Genomic DNA, 18132 nt, shown 5'->3' on the forward strand with positions numbered 1-18132 from the left:
GGAGAAGGGAGGGGCAAAGTGTTACTGATAGTTCTTACAAACCTACTGTCCTTATCAAAGGAGCTGAAATAAGTTCAGTTCTGCTCTAGTACCCACTTCAAGTCACCCAAAAGAGGCTCAAGTAATTAAGCAGCAAACACATGAAGTTATTCATGTGAACCTATCAGGGGAAAGAAACACACAGCACAGTCTGATTTGCTCCAGCAGGAGGAACAGAAGGTTTTCCCAGGTGCCTACAGTGAGGGGAAGCCCAACACTGGTTTTCAGGGGCACTTGGTTCCCTTGAAGTAGAAGAGAAGGAATAACTGACACTATTCTTTGTAAGGGAAGGGAGATCTTGACAAAGTACATAAATAGGTTAGAAGAGCCCAACAGAACAAACCCACCCCCTTTTGCTCCTCTAAAAAGGTGCACAAAGGTGTCTATTCCCTTGCTTTTATGCTGTTGGCAGAGCCAGAAGCACTTTCAGCTCAGCCTTTTTGCCCTCAGGTGACACCAGAGTGTGGCCTGAGCATGTCAGCTCCTGCAGCAGACTCAGGGAGTGGATGTGGGTGTTTGTTCTCAGACAGCAGAAACCCTCCCTGGTCCTCAGTGCATATTCTCCTCTGTCCCTGTCCTGTCCCCTCCAGAGCAGTGAGAAAAGACCTTTTCTAAAAGGCACGTGTTTGCTGTGGTACCTGTGACTCTGCCATGCCCCCACACGAGTCATTCCGCTGACCAGGGGGTGTAAACAGAAGCAAACCATAACATTCCAAGCACTACATCTGTGAGGGAGGGAAGAGCGTTCTTGCCTTCCTCCTCTACATAGCTTTGTAGCTGATCCCAACTGACCCACATGGGCCTGTCCTGGACACTGCCCATGGCCTGGTTCCTGGTGGGCTAAGGACCATCAGCTGCCCCAAGTGGAGCAAGGACCATCCTTCTTTTTACTCAAGAACTGGCCCTGACAAAGCTGACCCTGGCTCTGGGCCCAGGGAGAACCAGCCTGACCTGGCCCTCAGTTCCTTCTGGGTTGCAGTGCAAGTGGAAGTTCAGTCATGGTTGTGCCATGACAATGTTCCTGTCACCTTCAGCAACAAAGCTGCAGCACTAAGGACACGGGTACAGCCTCAGAGAAACTGAGGAGGCGCTGCCACCTCAGGGAACGCGCAAGACATGCACGCAGGAGTTGCAACAGTTTGGGGCCAGCCCTGCTGGGCAGGGCACCGGCCCTGGCTGTCACGTGCATCTGGTCAGTCAGGGCAGGTCCCTGTGCCCTTCCCAGGAGGAGTCACAGGCTCCTGAAACGCTCCAGAGTGAGAGGAGGCCACGGTGTTAGCCAGGAAGGTCTCACAGACAGGAGTGGTTATTGAAGCAAACAGCCCACACCAAGCAAAGGCAGAAAGGAGAACTCGATAAAGTGTTGATTATGTCCATGGGTTAATTTCGTGGTTTGTTTTTGCTTTTTTAATGGAAGGTGATTGTCCAAGTTGCTGGTTAGGATACGACACATGGAAGCATGCAAGGTGGAGCCCATTATTGCACCAGTAGCTACAACCTACAAAGAAATGGGGAAGGGAAGGGAAAAAGACACCATGAGAGTTAGTTTTCAGTTATTTAAAGCAAGCCCTTGAGAACTACATACTGCAAAGCTTTGACCAGGCTGGAGCAGGGGTTAGTGCAGTGTGTGAAAGGATCTGTCAGAGGGGAGGGACACAAGTCTTTGGGGCAGTTTAACTCTGAGCACGGCTGTGGCTGCTGGAGCCTCCCCCAGGGACCTGATCAGGTGTTGCAGGAAAATCATGATTGGTTATGGAAAAGGAAGGGGTGAGATAAACATGAGAAAAAGGAGGAAAAAAGAGACAACATAAGCAGTACAGGAGATGAAAAAAAAACGCTGAGCCAAAGATGTGGAGAAGGGGCACTGGGTGGAAATGTGTCTGTGGCTTCGCACTCATCCAATCTGAACCACTTCAAAGGGAAATGGTGGCATGTTCTGGGATCCTTCCCTCCCTCAGGCATTACCTGCTATTACCACTATCAGGGAAATTCTGACCACTTTAGGGTCAGTGTGGGCCCTTCCCAATACTGTTGGTGGATACTCTGACACCAAACAGCCGGATCAGTTTGGATCTGCTGGAGCAGGGGAATATGGTGAAGTAGGCAATGAACTGTCTGAGGCCCACAGCAAAACTGCATCATTTCCCAGAACTAGAGAAGCAGAAGAGCACAGTGTTCCCATCCTGTCTGTTCTGACAGCCCCCAAGTAGGCAAAAAAGCTCAGAAATGACCAGTTAACAAATGCAGTGGCATAAGCATTCCAAACAGCAGCAGGTACTCACTCAGCAGACTTCCAGAAGTGTCCTGGGTGGGAGAGCCGGCGGTTCAGTTTTGGCAGTTTTTCAAGCATTTCCATGAGGACAGTGAAGCTCGGCCTCTCGCTGACGTCGAAGGCCCAGCAGGCTGACAGGATTTCCTGCAGAGGACATTTGTGGCTCATACCTCACCTGGCTCACAGATCAGCTGTGCAGACCAGAAAGCTGACTGAGCACTGCGATGTGTGTGAGCCCAAAGCAGACACTGACTGTTCAACACAGGGCCTGGACACTGTTAGAATCCAACAGTTTCCTGAGGACTGAGGACTGTCCACTTCTGCACGACAGTTATAGGCATAGGCTTAGCCTCTAACCTGGTCTCCCATTCTCATCTGTTCTCTTTCCTGCCCTTTATCTTTAGTTATGAGTAAAATAAGTCTCTTGAAGCAGCTCTCTCTCTTCCTGAGCAATAGCTGTAAGGAAGGATTCCTGTAACTGATGTACTTACATTGACTTCTTTCCCCAGACTAACAGTTGCCAGGACTTGTTTCACTCCCTCACCGCTGCCGATCTGCCAGATGAGAGCCTCGGCAGGCTGGGTCCTGAACGGCCACTCTCGTGCCTGGAGCTCGTACCACACAGTCCTGCAATGCCAACACACACATCAGGCCTTTGCTGCCCCCAGGGGAAAGACCAAACCCTGACACTGCTCCAGCTGCTTCAGCTGAGCTATGGAAGGTGCAAAAGGCTGTGCAGCAACCCCTCACACCCGTGACTTTTGTAGTATGTAAGAAAAATGCATCCCAGCTGGAATTCTGGGTCTGAGAAAAGGGGTTCCCTGACTGGAAGCCTGTAACAAGGCTCACTCAGCAACCTCTTGTGGTACTCTTGGGTGTTCCTTCCTTACCCAAAGGCATAGATATCTGCAGCTTTGGAGAAAGGCAGCTTGTCTTCATCTTTCCCTGGGGCCATCTCACGGACGATCTCAGGGGCCAGGTAGCACAACCAGTCATGAGGCAGCTTCAGCTCATTCTCCCTCCTGAGTCCAAAGGAAAAAGCAGTACTCAAACACTGGTGTGCAGGTCATATCTGTGCTTCACCTGATGTTTTATTTACTCAAGTGTTTTTGCTGACAATTTGTTTCTCATTTTCTTGCCATGTTAACAAATAAGTATGTGTCAGCCTGACTCCCCAGCCCCTTCCTGGGCTTAAAGTTTTTTTGTTCTGTGCTCTGAGTCTTAATTCATGTGTAACTTTTTAGCTCTGTGCTGCTGGCACTGTAGGAAGAACTCTGCTCAAAAAGAGAACAAGGCAAAAGTGCACAGTGCAAACTGAGTGTGTACTAAAGCAAGTGACATTCCTCACGTACCATGTGCTGCAGGAAATGTTTCCCTATTCGTCATTCTAGAGGTGGACCAAGCAGTGAAACCTCCACTTACCGTCCTTCTTGAACCACACCCGAAATTCCAAATAATCCAAAGTCGGTGATCACAACTTTCCCATTGTCATAGAAGACATTCTTGGATTTCAGATCCTTATGTACAATCCCCTTTGCGTGGAGATACCCCATGCCCTGAGAAATAGAGCAGAGATGGAAATGTTTGGGGGGTTTTATCTCCAAGCACACTTTGCTTTCTAATACACATTTCCTCTCCTATCTCCAGTGTAAAGGATTAGTTGTACCTGGGAACTGGGCAGTTGTGGGACTTGTGCAGGAAGGTGTGAGGGAACAGCTCCCAGCAAAGTGTGCAGCCTCCAAGCTCTGGCTGAGGCACTGCTTGATTGCTCTGTTGGCACAATGAGCCCTTACCTTAATGATCTCCTGTGCTATCTGCCTGGTTTTGTTAATGTCCAGGGATATCTTGGGGTCCCTCACAAAGGAGTGCAGCGTCCTTCCTTTGCAGAAGCTACAGAAAATTTTTGTACATTAAAAAAAATATTAGCTACCTATATAATACTTATATTTTAAAAACAAGAGGAAGGTGGTCTCCTTACCTGGTAATGATTGCTAAGTGAGGGGGGTGCATGCAGGCTCCCATGAACAGCACCACGTTCTCGTGCCTGGTCTGTCTGTAGTTCATCACCTCCTTTTTAAAGAGCTTGAGATGGTCCTGGTTGTTGCCATCGATCTCCAGCAGCCTGATGGCCACCTCCCCGTGCCACTTGCCCTTGTAGACCTTCCCCCAGCGCCCTTGGCCGATGGGGTCCCCCAGCTCGATCTGCTCGAAGGGGATGTCCCACTCCTGCAGGTACACACTGGTCTGGCTGGGCTTGCGGTAAATCATCCCCTGCAGGTGCGGCCGCCGGTTTGGCAGATCTTCCACCTCATCCTCATCATCCTCAGGCTCCGATTTATTCGACTCTGGCTCTTCCACCTGTTCACAACAAGGGAAGGGAAAGGTGAGCTCAGAGTCCCACGTGGGGGGCAGAGCAGCCCAGCAGCACAGGCTGCTCTGAGAGACCCTCGGGGCCAACAGCACACCCACCTCTGCCTCGCAGCCACCTCCGCCCGTGCCTGGCTGAGCAGTGCTGCAAGAGAAGCAGGTCTGCAGTGAAAACAACGTTTGAAATCCACCTGGGCTGGAAAAGTGGGGGCTGCATTGCCACTCGGGGGATGGGAAGAAGGCAATAGAGAACAGATCCTGACAGGGTTAGAGCAGGCCAGAGAAAAATACAATTCCTGCTCCACATAACAGAGAAGGACTCTAAGCTCACTTTAGCAAATGAGGGACAAAGACTTTGAAGTGATTCTCAGTGATTAAGTAGCAGGAATTGACTGGGCAGTGGCAAGGCTCTGTTATTACAGTGTGTTCCAGGAATGGATACTCCCATTCCTGCTCCCAAAACAGCTGCAGTGGAGCTGTGAGAGCTGGCAATGTGGGCTGGAAGCTTTTTCATGCCCTGCAATTCAGATCCTGAAAGAGCTGTTTGCTTGCAGCTCAGTGGGGCTTGTCCTTTGAATTTAAAACTCCCAACTTCTGTTCATCCAACCGTTCTGACCTGGGGATTGCACACACCCCAATAACTAGGTATTAGAGACTGGCACTCCTTAGTCTTCCATTTAGAGTTAAGTGTCATATTCAGCTTTATAAAACAGAATACCAGCATCACCCTGGCTGACTAAAATTACCCTGTGAGTTCTCAGATATTAAGTCCAGTTTTGGCCCTAACACAGCATTTTTGGACTGAGCTGAGGATTATCAAGTAAACACTTTGCAAATAAAAGGATTTTAAACTCTACTTACTTAGTGTCTGCAGCAGTTTCTGGAGGTTGTGCTGTTTGTGCAGGACTGGGAATTTCTGGGGAAGCAGAAACAGTTACGATTCACTTCTACACTTCAATCTCTTATAGATTGCAAGTTTTAACACTGCAACAGCAATTATTTGCTTCTTATTCAAGAATTATAAACTCAACCACAGACAAAGTGATTTTATACTTCTATTCATTTAAAACTGTGCTCATCTCTCCTATGAATATTGGCCCAGTCCTCTTCCCATTCCCCTGGTGATCTGTAAAGTCCTTCTGGCCAGGCAGAGAACCCTAAAAGTGTCTTTTTAACGGAGGAACATGGATGTGGATAAAATCCCAAGGAAGGAAGCTCATGTTCTTCCACTGAATATTCAGGGTTTGGTCTCATCACTGCCTTGCATTAGGGGAGAGAGGCCTAAGTATACACTGAGATAAGGGAAAGTGAACTGGTTTAGACGTGCTTTTTTTTAAAGCAGAATTACTGTTCTGGGGCAGCATGCAAAGGTTTACAAACAAGTTAGGTTTTGGCAGTGGAAGTTGGTTAGTAGAATTAAACAATCAACTCACCTGGGAAGATAAACTGTTGTCTATGCTGAAGGTAGTAGGCAGCTTTTTAATTAATTGCGGTTTTGTATAAAAAAACCAGCAAAAAAATACCAGGAGAAAACAAAACAAACACAAGTTAGAGGATCATCAGTGAGTGCCCCAACTGCATTCAATGAATTAGTCCCAGCTCACTGCTGGGAACAGATTAGTAGATTATCAGCCTGCTCAAGGGCGAGTTTCAGCACATGCACTTGGGGAAGCCCCTGACAGATGACACCTATCAAACACAAGCTGTTACCAGTCACAAACAGCACATTCAGACCCCCAGAGGCAAAAGCAAATGTAGAGCCCAGGAATGTCCAAGGCAGGCCCACATCAGGTGGTGCTGCAATGCTCTCTCTTGTCTCAGCCTTGCAGAGGTGCCCCCACAGAAGCTGAAGCTCATCAGCCATCTCCATCTTTTTTTTCATGTCTTTAATTTCTGAGCAGTTTGTCCCAATACAAAGGAGCTGCAGTGTAATCCTTACACTAAACTGGCTCTGTTCTGCTCCTTCTGAGCAGGCTCAAACAGCAACTTGCACTCACAGGTCAGAACCTAGTGCAAAATTCAGCAGTGGTGAAGGCCAGATGTAGCAGCTACTGAGCAGCATCTGACTTCAGTTCCATATCAAAGGAATTACAAGTATTCTCACTATGTGAATCTTTGCCCTTGTCCGAGATTCTTGCCCCTCTCAGCTCTGGTAAAAGCACATTGGGGCTCTTAATCCATAAGGTATGTAGGGTAAACTCTTCTTCACCAGAGACGTGTGTCAATGGTTTAACAATGGGTGTTGATTGGGGGTTATGTTTTGGAAGGGCCTGGTAAAATAATTCACTCCAGTTCTCATTTTTACAACCTGCTCCTGCCATCACCTCCCTCCTGATTTACAGCCCCTGGTGAGCACACACAGCAGGCAGCATGCATTGCACAACACAAGCAGAAAGGAAGGAGAAAGAATATGATTTTTTTTTAGTGCTTTTCCAAAAAGGAGAAAAGAGAAAGATCAAATCATTTAAGAAAGGTGCCAACATTCTCAATAATCTGTTTCCTGCAAAGGTCTTTTGCTGATATCCTTTAAAAACGTGTAAGAACAGACCCCGTCCTTTTATCAAGTGACAAGATACACTTTCACACCTTTCTTAGGGCACAACCCTGAACCCAGAAACCTACAGCTCCCTGTGCAGTCCTGGTCAGCCTCTACCTGCAGAGAAGCCTTTCTGCTCTTGACAGGTCTCCTGAAAGAGAGGAGTTTACCTGGAAAGTTGAATCTCCCATCCCTCTGGCCCATGGGAGATGGGTTTGGGGGAGGTGTTGCACTGGGAGGGTTGGAAGACTGGAAAGGTGCTGGGGAAGATGGAGTGGACGAGGTTGTAGAGGAAGGGTTACTGCTGGAGTCCAGGTGGTTTATTGCTGGTGGATGCTCCTGCAAAGCAAGGAAAGTCACTCATGAGAAAACAGTAAAAGGAAAGGAAAGATTCCCCTCAGTGTTTGCTGGACAACAGTGAGGGAGAAGCTGTTCCTAGCCTTGATCATGGCAATTTTTCCCTGAGTAAACACCTGGAGCTGTTTTACAGCTGTTTTACTCGGAGAAAACGTCACATAGCAACGTCTCCTTGCCAATTGAAAGCTCAAGGTGCCATTTTGGCTCCAACCAGCAAGATCCTGCTGTCACCACGTACCTTTTTAGTTAGTGCTTTGGGGAGAGTTCCAAACTGTGGTTCTGTGGGTCTGTCTACTGGATTATTGATATCAGAAGGGACAGACTCTGTTCTTCTTATTTTTGCTACTGAAAAACAGGTTGGAGGAGGGAGAAAAACAGCTTAAATCAAACTTCTTATTCTTGCCATACCATCAATTACATTGAAATAGCAAGAATTTGTAGAAAATTACTTACTGGGAAGGAACGATATTCTACAAGCAGGTGCCTCTTTAGTACATTTGTTGTGACATTTTAATCTGAAAGAGAACCATTACATGTTAAATAAGGACTTGTTCATTCCCAAAAAGAGGAAGCCTACCCTTGATTTGTAATTCTTATGCTAATCTCAGAAGGAGTTCTGGAATGCCTGGGCCCCAAAGCAGCACATTCATATGGAGAATCCTATTATGTGTGTCATTAGGCTAATGAAGGCCATATACATATCTTAGCATCTGATTTATTTTTAATATTGTTACTTTCACTGACTCTCATCCAGCAACAGTGAAACACTAAAATTTCAGTGCTCTGGACTAACAACCCAGAGAGAGAGAAGCAAAAATTAAAATCCTGGCTGTTATTTAAGGATCCAGCTCTCACGACAAGATTTGCCCAGGGTGAAGCAGAAAGCCTGTGGCAGGGAAATTGGTTTGGTTCGTTCATGTGTCAGGCTGCCAACCCAAAGTGTGAGTTGTTCCAAAGCACCCCCTTTGCCAGGTCAGAAGGACTGAAAAAACAATGCCACTGCTGAGAGTGCATCCCATCAAGAGAAGCGTTACTGCAGATTACAATGAATCAAATTCCAAGGTGCTGTGAAGATCATCCCTGTGTGCTCACCTGCAGTACTTACACTTCACCCCGAACATCATGCTCTTCTGACAGACTTGGCAAATCTGAGATAACCAGGACTTTGTAGAGAACCTAAGAAGGGACAAGAGAGGGAAATATGATGTTAACTGGTGCCTGAGGGAGAATGAACATTTGTAGTACGTTACAGGCTGCACTTCAGCTCTTTCTGAGAGGGGCAAGTGGTGGTGTGGTGAAGATTCTCAGTTGGCTGATCAAAAGCCATGTCAGAGCTGTGTCCCACCGAGGCCCCTGTCCCTGAGCTGCTCACCTGTGTGTCACAGCCAAGCCAAAGTCTCTTCGTACCGTCTGGGGGGATCCCTGGGAGAGCTCTGGTGGAGAACAGAAGGGTGGTTATGGGAAGCATTGCTCACACCTGCTCACCAGTGTGGACAGAAACCAAATGGTCACTGCCACAGGCCAGCACCACCAGCCATGAGGTGCCAGCTGAGACTGTTTGCTGCCAAGCTGCTACAGCTATGGCTCTTGTATTTCTTTCCATTGAATTGATAAATCATGATAGTTTACATTTAGGGATCATAGAAGTCCATCTGATCAGGTCTAAGCCATTCTTAAAGTGCAAAGTCAGACTTTACTCCTAATTGGTTTACTCCCAATTGGTTCACCACAAATACCATCACCCAGTTTTCCTGCAGTGTCAGTGGATTTCAGAAAATTCTTTTACAGTGAAAATTATCTCCATATTCTAGAAAGGGCCAGCATGACCCAGAAAGATAAAAATGTGTATGTGAGCTCACTTAGTGAGCTGGTAAGTGCAGAAACAGAGGCCTTGACTTCTAAATGCCAATCCAGCACTACAGTGGTTAGAGCACATAACTTCCTGAAAACTCTCAAATACTCATATTCTTGCATATTTCCTGAACTAAATCTACAGAAATATTGCAACTCTGGACTAAGCTCAAATCTGCAAGTGTCAGCACAGCCAGGGCTGTTGGTGCTTGCACAGAGCCAGTCTCTCACTTGACCCTAGATGGCACCAGATTCTTTTTGATCATTAGTCCAGTGAACTTTTAAAGGCGTCTGTGGTCTTCAGGCTAGTTGCTTTTCCAAGGAATATTGCTGGTCTAGTGTGGCCATCCAAATGAACCACCATCTGAATGCACCACAACACAGCAGTTAGGATGGCTCTTAACATCGGTAAGATGGTTAAATTCTTACTGAAGAGTTCTAATGAATATAAACCAGTTTGGGATTGACTGGGACTCACTAGAGCCCACAGCAGAGATTTTAACCCAGCAAATATGACTGTGTGCAAATAAGCACCAAAATCCTTCATTTCTGTTTGAATTTATTCTAATGCCTTTTTCATTTATTGCACAAATTATCTCACTCTCCACAGGGAAATGTTTAGATTTCTACTTGTGTTTTCATTTTACAATCCTCTTCTATTTCTGAAAGTAATTCTTGGGATTTTTGTTTTAAAGGGCATAGAATATACATGCAATGCTATAATGTCCTTACTTGGACTTTTATACTTTTTTTCAATACTTTGATAGTTTTGGATCCTTTCCAAGCTGCTCCAGTCTCTCTCCATTAGGTTCCAAGGTTACAGGTTGTGTCTGGGACACACACACACCTCAGGGTAGCTGGAATTCCCAATGGCATTGGTATGGCACTGGATAAAAACACAGCCCTGGTCCTGTCAGACATTAACCGTGTGAACAGACTCCTCAGCATCAGAGGGAACATTCCACATTCCATCATATGCTGAAGCTTTCTCAGAAAGCTGCACGCAACTGTCCAGCTTCACTGAAGAGATACAGGGCAGTGAACATCCAAAGACATGAAATGGTTAGATATTAAATTTCTATACCAAGAGGCATCAGTACCAGCTGTCTGAGGTACAGACAAGCAGTTACACCTGAACCCCTCACTTTAACCCTTGAAACATCACTATTCCTTTTCCTCGCTTTTGTCATCTGAAAAAACACCAAGTACAAAAAACCCAAGTAAAAATCCTGCAGTTCTGCAGCAGGCCAAGCTCCTGTTCAATTAACAGAAGCTCTGGGATAGGAGCCTATGGAGAGCCTCTAGAGGCTGCACAGGGATGACCAACACAGAGCTGACAACCACAGGTTCTTCTTTCTCAGCAAGGCACTGGAGACACTCTCATAAGAATCTCTTACCGAACCTAGAAAGAAAAAAAGATACATTCTTTTAGCCACCATATTCCTGTGACAGGATACACACTTTGCTAGAACAGGAACTGCAGCATTTGCTGTCAGGTTTGCACCACCTCTGGTTTTGCATGGGCCCCTGAAGCTGCTGCAGTGCCAATACTATCCTGCCTACATATGGTAGTCTTTGCTGGGGAAAGCTCCAGTTCCAGTCTGGGAGAGAACTTACTTTATTGGAGGAACTTCATCTATCCTGTTTCCCAGTTGTGATTCGTGGGACTTGCTCCTTGTGAGGGTTGGGAAGTTGGGCAGCAGCTGGAAAACCTTCCGGCAAGGGGGCGGAGGAGTCCGTGGTGGCTTCAGCTTGTGCCGCCGCTTGGCCTGCGGCGTGGCCGGGGGCGTGATGGTGATGCTGTGAGTCCTTGGCGCCAGCCGCCCGCCGTGCGCCGGCAGCGAGAACGGGTCCAGGAGGTTTTCTGCATAGACTGAGGGTCCGTGGCTCGAGGCCAGAGGGTCTGAGGGTGGGGCTGTGGACACGGACACGGAGCGAGGCTGCTGGCTGTGGCTGCTGCTGCTGGTGCTGCCCCTGGGTACGGGCAGGGCCGCGCACGGGTCCGGCTGTGACGAGCTGCTGTCCCGGCGAGCCTCGGGCAGGGCCACCAGCACGTCGTCCTTCAACTCCCCTCCTGCTCACAAGGAGACACCTCAGTGAGGGGTTAAAGAGGGAAGCACCTACACTCACAGAGTTCCTGGTGCTGCCCTGGGTGTGGGTGCCTGTGCCACGGGGGTGTGCAGGTCCCCACGTGCTCCCGCAGGGCCCAGTCTGGTAAATCTCAGCACAGGCCTGATTTGAGCTTTTGGGAGATATACCTGGAGTTTTAGAAGTGCCATGTCTTTCTGAGTGAATGCCATGACTTAGAATCATGAAATCAGATGGGTTGGAAGAGACTTCTGAGATCATCAAGTCCAACCATTGATCCAACCCCACTTTGATTACCAGATCATGGCACTCAGTGCCACGTCCAGTCTTATCTTAAAAACCTCCAGGGATGGAGAATCCACCACCTCTCTGGGCAGGCCATTCCAATGCCTGACCACTCTCTCTGTTAAGAATTTCCTTCTGAGCAATGGCTGGTTTGACACAATGTGGATGGGAAATATTTGACAGCCTGGGACAAAAAAGATTAGAAAAAAAAGGAAATAATGAAACTGAGCTGTTTGCTGACTTTTCCATTAACTAATCTTTATGATTTGCAAATGGATGAACTGTCATAACACCAACAGGAAACATCAGCTTTCAGTGACAGATTGATAAAAGCTACAAAGAAAGACGTGATGCATGTTAGTACCAGCCTGCTGGGAGAGGCTCTTGTACAAACAGATTTTACAGCACCTTTGGAAGCGCCTGGGGAAGGTGACAGGACTTCTCTCTGAGCTGGCAATACTTGGGGAGGGGATCACCTACAAGGAATCTGGTTGTATTTCTTAGGTCATGTGTACTAATTGATTGAGAATGAACTGGATGCACCTCTGAACAGAGAGGAAATAAGGATATACTCTTTTGAATAGCAGAGGATATTTCCACATACATTTATTTCCATTTATTTATTTGACTTGTTGTCAAAACCAAATCCAGCTCATGGTTCTAACTGCATTTGATCACCGCTCCTTCATTTACACCCAGGTGTCACAACCTGTTAGTGGGTACAGAATATACCCACAGACACTGTCTGGAGGGTTTGCAGATTCTCCAGTGAAAGGAAGCAGGATGGGGCTGGGTTGCCAAGACACCAATTCCATGGAAGAACAATACAGTCTGTACCTGATTCTGTCACCTTCCGTAGGCAGCTCAGTGCCCCGTTGAGCCTTGAGCACTCCTCATCTCTGGCACCACATCTCTTCATTGTTTCCTTCACCTTTGACTCATTCATTTCTAGCAAGGCATCCAGGGTCAGCTCCTCTGGTATTCTCTGCAGGAAAACAAGACAAAGTCTTTTTTCAGTATCCATATAAAAATGAGACTGTCACTTGTTGTTCTGATGTACTTTGAACAGTGCCACTGCCTCACTGCCTGGTCTGAGTCATGATTTACTCATTCTGGTAGTGCCCCTCTCTTAACAGATCAGCAGTGCCCAACAGCTGCTCCCTCCCCCTGCACACCGTGTATGAGTGTGCTGGGCATTTTCTGGTATTTAAGTTAGGATTAGAGGTGATTGAAATATTCTTCTCCCCTTGTGAAAAGCTTTCACTCAGTATTTTTGCAAAGCTACCAGTGAAACTTCACTTTTTCCTTAAAAATAGCAGTCAGAAACAAAACAGGCCTAAAACCTGAAAAAAAAGTCAGATAAAGACGTTTGGCTTTTCAGTAGTGAAGGGAAAAAGAGGAACAGGGAAGAAAATTACTTCTTTTCTTGAACACAAAAGAAATGTTTTGACACAGATAGTAACCTCCTCCTCAGGCACTTTTTCTTCATCAGAGAACCAGCCTTACCCATATCCTGCCTGAAGAGATATTTGTGCAGAACTCCTTAATACACCAAACCCCCACAGTGATAAGGTTCAGATTAGGCAGACACAAAAGATACAAGAGCCTGGAAAGCACAAAACGATCTGGTATTTCCTGACAGAACCGAGCTGGGTCTCTCTCCCCCCATTCAAATGTTTCCAGTGTAAGTCTGCAGCAATTGTGGTTAATAAACAAACCCAGGATATTCAGCCCAGATACCCAGGAATTTCCCTGAAAGTTTTGCCTAAACAAACCTCCTTGTTGCCTACTCTCACAATGAGATCACAAATTTCACAATATCTGGCCTATTTCCTAAAGTTTCAACTCCTGGCATTAAACTATACAGAAGGGTTTGAACTTTTATTTGAAGGGGGAAACTCAAAAGCCTGTCTCACTGCCTGGAGCAACAATAAGCTTGAAGTCCTCTAGTCCTTAAACCCCACTTCCGACTCCAAAAGAAAATGTGAATGTGTTGAATGTCCTTTAACAATTGCATCTTTCTTAATCCCGAGTCATGCATTTGAGAGCTGACGCAGGACTTTCAGCTGTGACAGAGCTGAACAGCCCCAACCTCTGCAGCTTTGTAGGTGGGAACACAGAGAGAGTAATCACACAGTTTCCATTTTTAGTAACTGTGGCATGGAGCAAAGAAAAAGAATAAATTAAGAAAGGGCAGAAGTCTAAGAAACACATCCTGCATCTTCTGTCACATGCCCTGAGCCGGATGAAACACAAAACACAGCTGACTCAGGGAGAGCCCAGGAATTTAAATGAGCAATAAGCACAAAGCAGGGCCAGAGTAGAGCCAAAGTTCAATGAAGTTTGGATAGATTTTCTTTTTCTTCTATAATTAATCTTTGCAGAATAACAAAAGCACAGATATCCCATCTGATGCTGGGTATTGTTACTCATTTTTTTGTACACCTGCACCACCACGATGCAGGAGTAAGACAGTGCCCAAAAAGCTTGTTCCTGAATGATTTCCACTTGGATAAAATGCCAGACGCACCAAAGAGTAAAAACACAGTGCAAAATCTACCTCCTGGGATTCCGGCCCTGATTCATACTCCAAAGGACAAAAATCTCAGGGGTTCAGATGCTCAGAGTTGGACCTGGAATGGGTTTCCACAGCTCCAACACTCCAGCATGAAGACAGCACAGGTTTGCTCACACAGAGCCCCAGCCGAGCTGGGCTGGTAACAACAGAATTGCATCAAGTCCTTCCTACAGTCCATCCTTTCCCCAGCACCCCCTGAATTCCTGTCCCTGCATCCTCACAGAAGCAGCTTTGTTGTGCCAGGCAGGGTGCAGACTCTTGGTGACATGAGCCACAACACGAGCCACTCACAGAGGGACAGGGACAAACAGACTGAGGATCAGTGGGACATGGAGACAGCTTTTCAGCCCACCCCACGTGCCCCAGGCTCTGGGCTGAGAAGCCAATGGAGCCCTGTTAAGCATAAGGGAAAAGCAATGCCTCACAAAAACATTTATCCCATTTCATGATGTTACACAGGCTTAGAGTAAGTGGGATTACAGTGATGTCATTTCTGAATTATCTTGAAACATTTCCTCACCCCCACCATTCCCCACTAAGAAAACAACCCAGACGACATAGTCCTTGTTCCAGGCAGCAGCATCCCACACCCCAGCAGGAGTTCCCCAACCCCATTATCCAGGATCCCCTCACTTCCCAAGCCTTCCTTCCACACATGTAACCAGAAACTTATTAGAGCTGTTAGTGAGGCAATTGGTAAAGTGGAAGAAACTTAAGGTTTCCTGGGGAAAGCAGAGCATTCCCACCACAGTCAGTGGCAGCTGGAATGGAGGGCCAGCTGGAGTGAGACTGGTGGCAGCACCGTTGGGGATCTGGTTTCTCCAATGCCTGTTCTGTGTCAGAAACCAGCCCTTCAAGCTGGATCAAGCATTCAAGCCTTCCCCATTGCAGGGAAAACACCTGAAAACAATTTTTAAAAGACACCAAACTACTGAGCTCTTCAGAGCTCATTTTCCCTTTGTCCCACCCAATTCCAGGACACCGACTCAATGGAGAGCTCCATCAGCCCTGAGCTGACTGGTCTGTGCTCTACAGCTCAGTGTGTGGCCTGTGAGGGTCCACACAAGGCAAAGCCCCCCCAGCTCAGCACTCCCAGCACACGGACCCTGACAGAGGGGCCTGCACCCACACACAAACTCCAATCTACTCTTTTGCTCAACAGTTTAATTTTATAAAGACAGAATAGCAAGTTGTAGGAAAGTATAAAGTACAGAAAAGGAGATTATATTTAAACAATCACAATGACCTTGAGCTGGGAGAGCTCAGACTTTCTGAACCTGCTGCCAGCCCCCATGACACGCGACAAAAGAAATAAGCCTTCAAAGAGGGGGAGGGAGGGGAAGTAAGAGGCTTTCTTTAAACAGCCACTCATGTGCTGCACATATGTGGTGGCTTAATATAAAACTGGTCAACCTGATCCCTGTAAGATTGGCCTGCTATGCTTGAGCTCTGTGTTAGACCCCAGCCAGTGTGACAGTGAGGAGGGTCACTAGTTCAGGGGGGCTCTTAGAACAGGTTCTTCTGCTGCCCTGGCTCAGCTGTTGTGCTGGGAGGGGAATGGCCCCCATGAAGGGCCCTGGCAGGGTCCATCTCAGAGGGGCGTGTGGTGGGCTCCAACCCCTCAGTGCAATTCTGGGTCCTTGCACAGAGGTTACCCCCAGCTCTCAGCACTGAGGGTGAGAAATGTGGGTCCATCTGACCTCTCTTTACGTGCTTCTTCAGTGGGTGCTGAGGCTTCTGAAAAAAAAGCTTTAAAAATGCAGATTAAAGGGCTTGCATTAAAGGCTTGCCTTGGGCCAAGCTCAACACCACCTCCCTGGGCACACCTTGACTTGACAAGGGAAGCTGCAAAATATTCAGATACCAGATTTTAAAAGGAGAGAAAGAACAAGAGAAGACAGAACCTGCTTTCAATCTTCAGCACCTCACAACAGCCAGCAAAATCTAAAGCCTTACTGTGGTAAGGCTTCTGGTCAGCAGAAGTGATGCTAAAAAGCCCATACCAGGAAATTACTCCTCTCTACAACAGGTAAAGCCCTACAAAGCCCTCCTGCTTATCAGACACAGACTGCACTTCATGGGACACATGTTTAAAGGGAGAAAAGTGAGTACCAGAGCATCCAAGGAGCCATCCAAGGGTTAGTCTCAATTAGTCAGGGTGAAGAGTTCACAGAAGCACAGAAGTCTTTAATCTTGTCTGGTGTCCAACTTAAATCCCTGAAACATGGCAAAAATGCTGGTATCTAACACAGTGGAGGGGTTATTTTTGGTAAAGATTCCACCCTGCAGATAAGCCTATGGAGCTAATGCTGCTGCAGGCACTCTGCAAAATCAGCCTGACCTGCTCCTCCACCCAGGAGCCACAGCCCTTCCTGTAAAGCTGGACAGTTGTCAAGGCCCCAAATGCCTTCTCTTAAATCAATACATTCCCTCACCAATCATCCTCCCGTGAAGCAGCAGATGCTAGAAGAGAAAGCCCATTACATAAGGTGCTTAAATTCCCACTGATAGCTCTAAGCAAAGCATGTAAAGATGCTCTTAAGAACATCTTGTGCCTGCTAGCTGTTATTTTGCTCTGGTTTTCTGGTGCCTAGAGAAGAAAGTACTAAAAAAATTGTTGTATTATTAAATTCCTGGAGATTTTATGGGCATTCTGGAAAGCCTCTCATGAAATTTCCAGCTTGCATTAAGCTGTGAGCATAAACAGGCTATGGTTTCACCTGACATCACCCTCCTCACTGCTTCCCCTGGCAGCAGGCGGGTGAGAGGAGCTGCCAGGCTTGGGGCATTCCCTTCAGCTGGCTCTTTGGGACAGGGTAGTTTCCTGCTTTTCCATGGAAGGCAGATGCTGAAGTTGCAGATCCCAAGGGGGAGCAGGAGCCTCGAGCTGACCTCCAGCCATGAATGATTCACAGTGTAAAGGCTGCAAGGGGCACCTGGACCCCTTGGCAGGGCAAGGGAACCCTGGCAGTGGTAGAGAATATTTTCCAAGAGTGGTTTACTCTGGGGAGGGGCCACCATCTGGAACACAGTGATGGAATTTTCACTCAAGGAAGCCTGCAGGACAGAGTTAATCTGCATACACACAATTAGCACATCCAGGATCTCTGCTATCTGGTGGTCCAGTCAGAGCTCCTGCTGCCAGACCCATGGAAATCCCCCGCACAGAGCCACAGTCCTTGTGGTCTGTTCATGCAGATATGCTGACAGAAAAAGATGAGAGGATACAGCTGTGGAAACCTGATAGGCTTACGCAGATCTGCCTTTTCTATTCCCCATCCAAAGCAAGGATGCACACGCAAAAAATCCTCAAAACTCCTCCAACAACTGATCTGCTACAAGCTGGACCACACTCTATGCAAACAGAACAATCTGCCATGAGCCCATAGTACCAACTACTGCCAATGCCTCATCCTCTACAGATTTTCACAGGGGCAACAGGAGACTCTTGCCAGGCAATTCCTGCTCAAGGCACGAGCCCGTCCTGCTCTACTCCCCTGTGTGCCCAGCACTGCCTCTGCCTTGCTGAGCTCTGCACTGACAAGTAGGACTTTGGCATAAATGCTGAATGAGGAACAAGATGGGCTTCACAGGCAGGCAGGAGGTACTACAGAAAAGTATGTGCACTGGGAGTCAAATACATTCCCCAAATGGAACAGCCATAAACCTGCCACAGCCACAGCACTGCTCCATCTGCTCCACAGTCTCCCTGGTGGCACAGCCCTGCTTCCTGGACAGCAATTCCTGGGCAGGATGAGG

At 47.3% G+C, this 18132-nt stretch overlaps 1 protein-coding gene across 1 annotated transcript in view; it reads right to left on the reverse strand.

Annotated features, from left to right (window-relative positions):
* Positions 1–18132, reverse strand: part of KSR1 (kinase suppressor of ras 1) — a 52667-nt gene that overhangs the window by 326 nt on the left and 34209 nt on the right. Inside the window, exons 3-19 of the mRNA XM_071574855.1 lie at positions 12633–12780; positions 11040–11496; positions 10820–10824; positions 8944–9004; positions 8664–8747; positions 8025–8086; positions 7810–7916; positions 7385–7553; positions 6112–6153; positions 5540–5594; positions 4781–4823; positions 4290–4669; positions 4105–4201; positions 3734–3867; positions 3202–3333; positions 2803–2938; positions 2322–2455 (exon numbers count right to left, since the gene is read on the reverse strand). Coding sequence (XP_071430956.1) covers positions 2322–2455; positions 2803–2938; positions 3202–3333; positions 3734–3867; positions 4105–4201; positions 4290–4669; positions 4781–4823; positions 5540–5594; positions 6112–6153; positions 7385–7553; positions 7810–7916; positions 8025–8086; positions 8664–8747; positions 8944–9004; positions 10820–10824; positions 11040–11496; positions 12633–12780 — 2246 coding nt within the window. The remainder of the gene's footprint in view (positions 1–2321; positions 2456–2802; positions 2939–3201; positions 3334–3733; positions 3868–4104; positions 4202–4289; positions 4670–4780; positions 4824–5539; positions 5595–6111; positions 6154–7384; positions 7554–7809; positions 7917–8024; positions 8087–8663; positions 8748–8943; positions 9005–10819; positions 10825–11039; positions 11497–12632; positions 12781–18132) is intronic.

This window comes from Pithys albifrons, chromosome 21 (assembly GCF_047495875.1).
Source record: "Pithys albifrons albifrons isolate INPA30051 chromosome 21, PitAlb_v1, whole genome shotgun sequence".
Lineage (NCBI taxonomy): Eukaryota > Metazoa > Chordata > Aves > Passeriformes > Thamnophilidae > Pithys > Pithys albifrons.